The following is a 12,557-nucleotide window of genomic DNA, read 5'->3' as shown; positions in this document are numbered from 1 at the left end:
TATGCTTCTAGACTGTTGTATTCTGAGCACCTCTGCAAAAACAGTGATAATGTGCGAGGGTGGTGAAAGTGTTGAATGATGATGAAAGTATTTTCTTTTTGGGGATTTTCTTTCTTTTTTGGGTCACCCTGCCTCGGTGGGAGACGGCCGACTTGTTGAAAAAAAAAAAAACAAAAAAAAACATGTATGTGTAGTATGACCTAAGTGTAAGTAGAAGTAGCAAGACGTACCTGAAATCTTGCATGTTTATGAGACAGAAAAAAAGGACACCAGCAATCCTACCATCATGTAAAACAATTACAGGCTTTCGTTTTACACTCACTTGGCAGGACAGTAGTACCTCCCTGGGCGGTTGCTGTCTACAAACCTACTACCTAGGGTGGACTACATACCTACATTATTATTATAACTGATAATTTCTCCATGGGGAAGTGGAACAGAATTCTTCCTCCATAAGCCATGCGTGTCATAAGAGGCGACTAAAATGCCGGGAGCAAGGGGTTAGTAACCTCTTCTCTTGTATATACAGTGGACCCTCAACCAGTGATGGCATCGATTAACAATAAATCTGACTAGCGATACATTTTAACGCAAAAATTTTGCCACGACTAGCGCTTAAAAACCCGACCAGCGCTATTCGTTCCGTACGAGGCGCGTCCACTTTGGCCTGAGCGCGCCTCACTTGTCCCGTGGGTGCCAGTGTTTACAAGCCAGCCACCGCGGTCGCTTCCAAACATACAACTGGAACATTTCATATTATCACACCCTTTGTAGTGATTGCACCTGCAAAATAACTCACCATGGGCCACAAGAAAGCTTCTAGTGTCAACCCTACAGCAAAAAGGGTGAGAATTACTATGGAGATGAAGAAAGAGATCATTGCTAAGTATGAAAGTGGAGTGCATGTCTCTGAGCTGGTCAGGTTGTATAATAAACCCCAATCAACCATCGCTACTATTGTGGGCAAGAAAACGGCAATCAAGGAAGCTGTTCTTGCCAAAGGTGCAACTATGTTTTCGAAACTGAGATCGCAAGCGGTAGAAGATGTTGAGAGACTCTTATTGGTGTGGATAAATGAGAAACAGATAGCAGGAGATAGCATCTCTCAAGCGATCATATGTGAAAAGGCTAGGAAGTTGCATGACGATTTAATTAAAAAAATGCCAGCAACTAGTGATGTGAGTGAATTTAAGGCCAGCAAAGGTTGGTTTGAGAGATTTAAGAAGCGTAGTGGCATTCATAGTGTGATAAGGCATGGTGAGGCTGCCAGTTCGGACCACAAAGCAGCTGAAAAATATGTGCAGGAATTCAAGGAGTACATAAGACAGTGAAGGACTGAAACCTGAACAAGTGTTTAATTGTGACGAAACAGGCCTGTTTGGGAAGAAAATGCCAAGCAGGACCTACATTACTCAGGAGGAAAAGGCACTCCCAGGACATAAGCCTATGAAAGACAGGCTTACTCTGTTGATGTGTGCCAATGCTAGTGGTGATTGCAAAGTGAAGCCTTTATTGGTGTATCACTCAGGAAAAACAATGTCGTCAAGGCTAATTTGTGTGTGCTGTGGAGGGCAAACAGTAAGGCATGGGTCACTAGGGACTTTTTCTATGACTGGTTACAACATTACCTAATTGAAAAGAAATTAGACCTTAAGTGCCTCCTGGTATTAGACAATGCTCCTGGTCATCCTTCAGACTTGGCAGAGCGACTTTCTAGGGACATGAGCTTCATTAAGGTGAAGTTTTTGCCTCCTAATACCACTCCTGCAGCCCATGGACCAGCAGGTCATTTCCAACTTCAAGAAACTGTACACAAAAGCTATGTTTGAAAGGTGCTTTGTAGTGACCTCAGAAACTCAACTGACTCTAAGAGTTTTGGAAAGATCATTTTACCATCCTCAATTGTGTAAACATTATAGGTAAGGCTTGGGAGGAAGTGACTAAGAGGACCTTGAACTCTGCTTGGAAAAAACTGTGGCCAGAATGTGTAGACAAAAGGGATTGTGAAGGGTTTGAGGCTAACCCTGAGAATCCTATGCCAGTTGAGGAATCCATTGTGGCATTGGGGAAGTCCTTGGGGTTGGAGGTTAGTGGGGAGGATGTGGAAGAGCTGGTGGAGGAGGACAATGAAGAACTAACCACTGATGAGCTGCTAGATCATCTTGAACAGCAAGAGGCCAGACCTGAGGAAACTGCTTCGGAGGAGGGGATAGAGAAATTGAAGAAGTTGCCTACTTCTAAGATTAAGGAAATGTGTGCAAAGTGGCATGAAGTGCAAACCTTTTTGGATGAAAATCACCCTGACACAGCTACTGCAAGCCGTGTTGGCAACCTGTACACTGACAATGTTGTGAACCACTTTAGGAAAGTCATAAAGGAACGAGAGGTACAGGTATCTATGGACAGATATGTTGTGCGACAGAAGTCCAGTGACTCTGAAGCTGGTCCTAGTGGCATTAAAAGAACAAGGGAAGTAACCCCAGAAAAAGACTTGCTACCTCAAGTGCTAATGGAAGGGGATTCCCCTTCTAAACACTATGAAGATCAACGGTCTCCCCTCCTCTCATCCCATCAATCATCACCAGATCTTCAATACAGGTAAGTGTCATGTAACTGTGCATGTCTTCTTCAGTTTGTGTGTATTAAAATTAATATTTCATGTGGCAAAATTTTTTTTTTTTCAATACTTTGGGGAGTCTTGCACGGATTAATTTGATTTCCAATATTTCTTATGGGGAAAATTAACTTGACTAACGATTATTTCCATTAACGATGAGCTCTCAGGAATGGATTAATATCGCTGGTTGAGGGTCCACTGTATTACTAAATTTAAAAGGAGAAACTTTCATTTTTCCTTTTGGGCCACCCTGCCTCGGTGGGATACGGCTGGTTTGTTGAAAAAAAAGAAAACTCTGATAATTATACTTATGTGTACCTGTACCTAAGTAAACTTACACACTGCTGATATGCAGGTACACATTAAAATCACCAGCAGTCTTATTAGTCTTGAAGATGCCATATTAATAAGGATAATAATAATAATAACACAATAATAATCACTCTGAGGTGCATTAAATATTGTATAAAATGTTGATACAGACATTTTCATTAATCCATCTATGATATTTTCTTCAAAATTATATAAGAAACACATTACATAGCATATAAACATGCTATGTAGGTAGGTGTAGATATGTAGCCCAGGCGGTCTACATACATACATTATTATAATAACTAAAAACCACACGTATCTGGCTGGTTTGTTTACAAAACTCACGAACCTATTACTCATGCACTCATTCTTTCTTTCTTTCTTTCTCTCTCTCTCTCTCTCTCATTTATTTGTTTAATCTCATTTACTCACCTCGCACCCAACATTAAGATTACAAATGTTTTAAGGTAAGTAATGAGTGTACTGTATATGCATTTTATTGCTCCAGGGCACTTTAAATGCCTAGTATATATTGTGTAGGTGGAGTGGCCAGATGGGGTTACGATACCTACCAACCCTACTATTCACCTTGCACCCTATATTGAGACCATTAAGACTAAAAATATTTTAAGGTAAGTAGTGAGTGTACACTAAATGCATTTTATCGCTCTAGGGCTCTTTAACCCTTTGACTGTTTCAGGCCCCTCTCTGAAACTGTCATTCTATGTTGCTCAATTTTTGAAAAAAAAAACAAATTATTTTTTCTTATGAAATGATAGAGAATCTTTTCCCGATGGTAATGACACCAAAAGTTCGAAATTTGGTCGAAAACTCATGGAATTATGCTCCCGCGAAGTTAGCGGTCTCGGCGACATATGCGTATCGGCGATTTCGCCGACTTTGAGCCCTATTTTCAGCCAATTCCATTGTTCCAGTTGACCAAACTCATAGCTATTTCTTTAGAACTCCATTTTATCTATTAGCTGAGTACAAGAAACCTCCCATTTACTAATTTGGACTACCCAATATGGTGGTCAGAAATTGGCAATTTGGCCAATTTCACTCAAACTAAAAAAGATGCCAATTTCAAAATAGGGTTGAGAATAAACAAGGTAGACATTCGTGGCACTAAAATAACATATGCTCTGTTCATTAGTCACATCTCTAGGCCCCTCTTATATTATTATTGCTTTCTATTTTTATTTTTTATTCATACAAAAAAATACAAAATTTACTGTTATGCAGACTAATGCATTATTGTAAAAATGGTATAAATAATATCCGTGCACTAGTGAAAGAATATTAGACTCCCCAGTTGACGTGTATTGGACGTGTGGTGTGATTTATTTACTCCTGAACATTGGTAAAAATCGAACATTTCCGCTACTTTGAGCTCAGTTTCAAGGTCGTTTTCATCGTCAAAGTAATGAATATCATCTCTATTTCTGTAATATGTTTTCCATTTTATCACCTAAGACCATGAAAACGCAAATACAACGATAAATACTATACGAAAAAAACACCTCAAAGTCGGCGTTTTATTCCAAAAAAACGATCAGTTTTTTTTTTCTCATTACGCAATGTGTGCTGCAGGATTTTTTTTATGTGGTGCACACTGACCACACAGACCCATTCTCTCACATGTGGGCCTACCAGCTTTCTCCCGCTTGATTTGAAGCCGCTAGAATTATTGAGTATATATACGTCAGAAACATTGGCTCGTAAGACGTATTTATACGTCGAAAACAGTCAAAGGGTTAAATGTCAAAGTATATAACGTGTGGGTGGGGTTGGATAGTTTGGCCTGGCTGGCTGCCATATACCTACCACACCTAACTTCTTACAATAAACACTACTTACTTCTCACCCTACATTAATTAAGACTACAAATATTTTGAGGTAAGTAATGAGTGTACTGTGTGTGTATTTTACTTTTTATTGTTTTTTAATGCCTTGTTCTATTGCTAACTTAATATATGTTAGTGTAAATTTATTATCTGACATTTATAAGTGGAAAAAATGGTGTTCTGCTTTCCGGTGATGTCTGCTTTCTGGCAGTAGCCTGGAACCTAACCTGTCATATAAGTGGGGCCCTACTGTACTAGGAACCTTTAGTTACTCAGCTCAGTTAACATAAATAATTAGTCATAAATTTGCTGTTCTAGGTAGTAGGCTGGTAGACAGCAACCACCCAGGGAGGTATTACTGTCCTGCCAAGTGAATGTAAAACGAAAGCCTGTAATTGTTTTACATGATGGTAGGACTGCTGGTGTCTTTCTTCTGCCTCGTAAACATGCAAGATTTCAGGTACATCTTGCTACTTCTACTTATACTTAGATCACACGACACATGCATGTACAAGCATATATATACACACCCCTCTGGGTTTTCTTCTATTTTCTTACTAGTTCTTGTTCTTGTTTATTTCCTCTTATCTCCGTAAGCCATGCATGTCGTAAGAGGCGACTAAAATGCCAGGAGCAAGGGGCTAGTAACCCCTTCTCCTGTATATACAGTGGTACCTTGACTTAGGAGTGCCCCAACTTACGAGTTTTCCAAGTTACAAGCTGTCACTAAGTCTATTTTTTGCTTTGAGTTGCGAGCCAAATCTGAGTTACGAGCAAAAATATTTACTGAAAATGAGATTTGGCAAGAACCCCAGCCTAAATGGCACAACAAAAGGTGGTTTTGGGACATGGTACTTATAAAACAATGCCAGAGCGATGTTCTCACTGAAGGTAATCATGTAAACATCTTTAGTTATTCCACAAAAAAGTAAAGTTGCTAAGTTTTTGACATTTCCAAAATATCTTGCCCTTTACTCCCACACAAATCCCAAAATATTTGGAATATTTCCAATATTCCACAAACCAACTGTAGAACAAGAATTTTTTTATGATTCCTGTCAATATTATTGCATTTACTGTACTTCAATAATAAATGGTGGACTTCATGAAATAAGTCAATAACTTACTTCTGAGATATTCATATATCACTGCACTAGTGATCTAGTGCAGTTATATATGAATATCTCAGAAGTAAGTTATTGACTATTTCATGAAGTCCACCATTTATTATAGAAGTACAGTAAATGCACTAGTGATCTAGTGCAGTTAGCCTCTAAAAAACTCCATTTTCTCTTACCCAGGACCAAAGAACACGTTATAGGAAGGAGCAATATTAATTTTATATGCTTGGACTGGTCCTCGACACTCATCATATTATGGCCTATTTTATTCATTCTAGAGTATATATCATGTTTCTATGTTACTTATAGTGTTTATTATGTCATATTAGATCAATTCTGATAGATAAATAAGCATTGATATTAGCATTATATTGAAGTATTTTTTCCTGCCCCTGGGGAGGTTTTTCTGGGGGGCTGGAACGGATTAATGGCATTTCAATTAATTTCAATGAGGAAAATTGATTTAATACACGAGCAAACTGAGTTATGAGCTTGGTCACGGAAACAATTAAACTCATAAGTCAAGGTACCACTGTATTACTAAATGTAAAAGAAGAAACTTTCGTTTTTTGTTTTGGGCCACCCCACCTCGGTGGGATACAGCCAGTATGTTGAAAGAAAGAAATTCACTGTTATCATTACCAATTTTCAACAAAGCAATTTCGTACTACAGTATCTATAACAATTTATTGCTTTTGTGACGAACTGACTGCTACTATAAATATTATAATCACAATATAATCACAACAGTTTTAAATGTAACAGATGCAATGCAGACCATGTTCATAATTCATTCCAGGTCACAGGCTGTAAGTCACAGGATAATTTTTATATTATTGGAAATTTCACTTTAGTCAGAAAGGAAAAAAGAAGTTGGGTTCTTGCACCCACAGGTTGGTCAAATCTTGATGCCACAAAGTAACTCCATGTTATAAAGGCCTTTTCTTGACAAACTGGCCTTATTTACTATCTTACAGAGGCATAATATCTGAAGATATATGAAGAAACAAGAGCATTCTACAAAGCTCTAGATGACAGATGCACACTTTATCATATAAGTAAAGCAATCACCACTTGCTTCAATAGAAAAAAAATGATGTGTCAACAATAAAAACTACCTCAGTAAACAAACAAATGATTCTAAAATAATCCACTAAGGTTCAAAAGCTATTATATTTTGAAGAATTAAAATATTAAAAACAATTATGGCCCTCTTGGAGGTCTGAAGATGGCAGCCCTATTTTTCTCATACGGTGGAACCTCGGCACTTGAACTTAATTGGTTCCAGAAGGCTGTTCAAGTGCCGATCTGTTCGAGTACAGAACGAATTTTTCCGAACCAATTTCCTTTTTGGTTGGCTGTTATCACTAATCCTCTTAGGCCCCATGGTGACTTATATACTCAAATAATATAAAAAAAAAATGCTAAGAAACAAAACAGTTTACAGCAAAGTTCTGACAGGTTGTGTTTGTTTGGTAGAGTGCCAAGCAAGAGGTCAACTACCAAGCAATTTGTTTACCGAACAAAGCGTTCGAATACTGAATTGTTCTAGTACGGAGCTGTTCGAATACCGAGGTTCCACTGTATGTGAGTGTGTTAGACATGAGTGAATGGAGACAAGTGGTTTTTGGGACCTGATGAGGTGTTGGAGTGTGAGCAGAGTAATATTTTGTGAAGGGATTCAGGGAAATTGGTTAGCCGGACTTGAGTCCTGGTGGCGGGCAGTACAGTGCCTGCACTTTAAACAAGGGGGTTGGGATATTGGCTGTTTGAAGTGATATCTAAACTGTCATATGTGAGTGCCTTTGTAAAGACAGTGACTATATGTGGATGGTGAAAGTGTTGAATGATGGTAGCACAGTTTTCAGTACACTACATGAAATATGACTGTCCACTTTTTTAAGTAACGGCATATAGCAGTGACATACCTTTAAAGCTCTGAAATATGAGTGAGGTGAAAGTGTTGAATGATGATGAAATTATTTTCGTTTTGGGTCACCCTGCCTAGGTGGGAAACAGCCGACTTGTTGAAAAAAAAAAAAAAAAATCTTGTATGCCTTTATATTGTATCTGGCTACTTTTTGCAATTTTATCTTTGGAATTATGTTCCCTCCAGTACTTTCTACAAGGAGTGGTTGTATGTACAGCAGGATCTCCCCCAAATATTTTCACTGCATAAAAGACTGTTAACAAGCACCTTAGATATCTCTAACATGGGTTTAGCTATTGCTTACACGAGACACTCATTACTTGCTAGTATTGAGAAACGTTATGAAAAAGCTTAGAGATTATCTCATCAAATTTATGCTAATGAGAAAATAGAAGAAAAGCAGCAGGAATACATAAGACAGGAAGAAAAATGTAGGAAAATTAAACTGAAGCAAATGAATGAATAAAAATAGGAATTGAAGTAAACTTTGTTGTAGTGGGTAACTAAAAACTCAGCGAGAGAAAAGCACCATCCCTTTATTTTTAATGAGAAGCTTGTCTTATTTAAAAGCAGATTTTGATATATTCAACAAGAACTTTGCTATTTTTTCAACAAAAACTATACTATACTATACTTTAACCAGGTAGTACTAACTAAAGCACAAAGTGCAGCTGCAAAATAGTCGATGTCATTGCCATCCCGGGAAAGAATGAGAGCCTTGTTCAGAAGCACTTGAGGAACTCGCTCAAGAATCATACGAAGAACTTCCCAGTCTGTAAATAAAATAAAAAAATTTAATTTGTAAGCCAGGCATTATAATTTTTTACTGTTTATGTATTTAATAATTTTTTGGCTACAGAAGTACTGTAGAGTATTATTACACTATAGTGTATGGAATAGATTTTATTATAGGGTAATTCATGTTCCAATAATAAAATTATTCTAATAGTTATTGCTATTTTTTAGGTATTTTATTACCTTACCATATAGTTAATGTATTTTTAATACAGAATCAGCTTTAACAGTGGTCTGAAATGGTCTTTGTAAGGTGCTTCACAAAAACCATAAACAGTACAGTTATTTTACAAAATCCACACATACTTCATCTGATAATGTATTACAAATTACAAATGCATGGATTTCCAAGTTTTGTCCATTACACTACTGAAAAATTGCAGCATAAAATTTGATTAACACAGTGTCACTTTTGGGAAAATATTTGGAGCCATGAGCTGGACAGCAGGATTTTTCCTCTCTGTCTAATGGGCTCATGGGCAGCCTAACTGTGGGTCAGTCCATTGTCTTTGTGGGGTCACCTAGCTTCCTCCCCTGCCTCCCCCTCCCATCTCTCACTGGTTCATACATACATGTACTATATGACTCTCAGATCAGTGTTTGTGATTAAATTAGTTGATTCCTGCATACTAGTCAGTACATGCAGTGTTTTCATGTAAATAAGTCACTTTGTCTAACATTTTTGGGTTATCCTAGATAATTTGCGCTATGTATGATAATTGTACCTATGTAACTGTGCCTAAATAAACTTACTGTGCTCAAATGTGAGCTTACTGGAGACAATGTTTCTATACAAACTGAGAGGGCAGACACGAACTGTACCTGTCCATGTGAGAGGCCTTCCCACCATTTACATACCCTCTGTTCATCTTTCTCAGCATAATAAAGGTTTAAATACCCTCTGTTTACCTTTCTTAGCATAATAAAGGCTAAAAAAAAAGGAACCTGGATGTAATGTGTAAACAATACCTACTTCATATATATCTGGGCATCAGTTTAGCTGGTACACTTGTTCATTGTTTGTTTTAGGATGTGTGTGAGAGTTTGTTGCTATTGTTGCCGAGGGTCATGGGCTAACAGCCCATGAGCATCTTACCCACCCACCCTTCCTTATACTGATATTTTAATTATTGAAAATGCAAGGGAAATGATAATTTTATTATATTCCTTTATTGTAATAAATTTATTAATATGTATAAATCTGTAGTGGAGGGTAGGATGGGTAGTGGTCATCCTAAAAAAGGATGGAGAGAAAGGATAAAAGAGGTTGTGTGAATGGGGCTTGGACATACAGCAGGCATGTGTGAGTGCATTACATAGGAGTGAATGGAGATGAATGATTTTTTGGGGGCTTGACGAGCTGTTGGAGTGTGAGCAGGGTAATATTTTGTGAAGGCATTCAGGGAAAGCAGTTAGCCTGACTCGAGTCCTGGTGGTGGGAAGAACAATGCCAGCACTTGGCTGTTTGGAGTGATATCTAAACTGTTGTATCTGGGCACCTCTGCAAAGACTGATTATGTGTGAATGATGATGAAAGTGTTGAATGATGATCAAAGTTTTTTTCCTTCTTTTTGGGTTTTTTTTCTTTCTTTTTGGGTCACCCTGCCTCACTGGGAAACGGCCGACATGTTAAAAAAATATATATATGTATACTTTATAACAGTTATTCTGTTTTTTCTATGTACTATTTTGGTCTTCTAAGGCTATGTAAATTGAATACTTATAATATTACAATTATTTTAGAGTATAATATTCATCAAAACATGGAAATTAATGACATTGTTTCACTTTACTGGGTTATCCTGGGTTATATACCTAATGTGTTTTGTAACTGAATTCCTTTGATAGTATCATGAAACTATAATAAATCTATACTGAATAAGTCATCTTTAAACTACTAACACACCCTGTTCATTGGTAGGGAAACTGGTGGTGGAACAACAGCTCCTGGTTCCTTTGCTTGCTTTTGCTAATGAGGCATTCTAGTACATCAAACATAGTCATCACCCGAATTGTTAACCACGATACAGTGTATGGACCCTGTTGGCCTTGCATTTTTTCAAATGCATGAACAGATGAAAGAAAACCTGCAGAATTGTCCTGAGGCAAAAAATATTGGCAGGTGGCAGATTTGTGGGTACAAAAAAAAAAAAAATAGTACATCGGACACAATACCACCACCTGTGTACTAGTATGTGTCCAGACACAGTACCAGCACCTGCGTACTAGTACATCAGACACAGTTAGAGGGTTAACAATTTAGCAGTTAAGTGAAGGAATTCGGAGGATTTCTTTAGGTCGCTATTCAGAATTGCATTTTGTGAATTTTCATTAAACAAGGGTCAGTTCTATGTAGTTGCTGTAGGTTATGAATCAATGCAAAACTTCCATCTTAATTTTTACTGTTTTAGGACACCGCTACTCTGGAGAATGTCACTGACATGAAGTATAACATGATGTTAACAGGCAGTACGTAGCAAATATAAAAGCTGAAAGTTCCTTCAATTGAAATAATGCTATATTTTTCAAACGACCTTTTTTGAAGTGGAAAGCCTTTTATACATGTTTCACACACAGTGGGGCATCATTAAGCACTATTTGATATAAAAATTACTTTTACAACTAAAGGAGTTTTTGAAAGTGTTACTTGTCAGCTTATGTAACCAACTTCTTGTTCAAATAAATACAGACAGGTAGAAAGTTGAAAGTGAACATAGAAAAGAGTAAGGTGATGAGGGTATCAAATGATTTAGATAAAGAAAAATTGGATATCAAATTGGAGAGGAGTATGGAAGAAGGGAATGTTTTCAGATATTTGGGAGTTGATGTGTCAGTGGATGGATGTATGAAGGATGAGGTTAACTACAGAATTGATGAAGGAAAAAAGGCGAGTGGTGCACTGAGGTATATGAGGAGACAAAAAAAAACATTATCTATAGAGGCAAAGAAAGGAATGTATGAAAGTATAGTGGTACCAACACTCTTATATGGGTATGAAGCTTGGGTTGTAAATGCTGCAGCACGGAGGCAGTGGAGATGTCCTGTCTAAAAGCAATGTGTGGTGTAAATATTATGCAGAGAATTCGGAGTGTGGAAATTAGGAGAAGGTGTGGAGTTAATAAAAGTATTAGTCAGAGGGCTGAAGAGGGGTTGTTGAGGTGGTTTGGTCATTTAGAGAGAATGGATCAAAGTAGAATGACATGGAGAGAGTATAAATCTGTAGGGGAAAGAAGGTGGGGTAGGGGTCATCCTTGAAAAGGTTGGAGGGAGGGGGTAAAGGAGGTTTTGTGGGCGAGGGGCTTGGACTTCCAGTAAGCATGTGTGAGCATGTTAGATAGGAGTGAATGGAGACAAATGGTATTTGGAACCTGACGAGCTGTTGGAGTATGAGCAGGGTAATATTTACTGAAGGGATTCAGGGAAATCGGTTATTTTCATACAGCCGGACTTGAGTACTGGAAATGGGAAGTACAATGCCTGCACTTTAAAGGAGGGGTTTAGAATATTGGCAGTTTGGAGGAATATGTTGTGTATCTTAATACGTATATGCTTCTAAACTGTTGTGTTCTGGGCACCTCTGCAAAAACAGTGATTATGTATGAGTGAGGTTAAAGTGTTGAATGATGATGAAAGTATTTTCTTTTTGGGGATTTTCTTTCTTTTTGGGTCACCCTGCCTCAGTGGAAGATGGCCAACTTGTTAAAAAAAAAAATGAGAAATATAACACTCAGCCTGAGGAATGCTGAGTGTTCGTAAAGTGGAACATACCTTTTTCCTTTTTCATTGCTACTATGACAGTCATGGCTGCCTGGGTTAATGAGAGATGAGTAACCTCAACTTGTGATGCTGATGGTGACCCTGCTGGTACTGCTACATTCTCCTTCCGAAATGCATCCTCTTCCTCTTTAGTCACATCGTTCCTGCCACCTACA

General features: G+C 37.8%; 1 protein-coding gene across 1 annotated transcript in view; it reads right to left on the bottom strand.

The window, feature by feature from the left end:
• LOC128702906 (tuberin-like) overlaps positions 1-12,557 on the bottom strand; it is a 174,499-nt gene that overhangs the window by 124,629 nt on the left and 37,313 nt on the right. Inside the window, exons 13-14 of the mRNA XM_070102611.1 lie at positions 12,394-12,552; positions 8,485-8,603 (exon numbers count right to left, since the gene is read on the bottom strand). Coding sequence (XP_069958712.1) covers positions 8,485-8,603; positions 12,394-12,552 — 278 coding nt within the window. The remainder of the gene's footprint in view (positions 1-8,484; positions 8,604-12,393; positions 12,553-12,557) is intronic.

Source organism: Cherax quadricarinatus, chromosome 82 (assembly GCF_038502225.1).
Source record: "Cherax quadricarinatus isolate ZL_2023a chromosome 82, ASM3850222v1, whole genome shotgun sequence".
In the NCBI taxonomy this organism is placed as follows: Eukaryota; Metazoa; Arthropoda; class Malacostraca; order Decapoda; family Parastacidae; genus Cherax; species Cherax quadricarinatus.
This window is presented reverse-complemented; position numbering and strand designations above follow the sequence as displayed.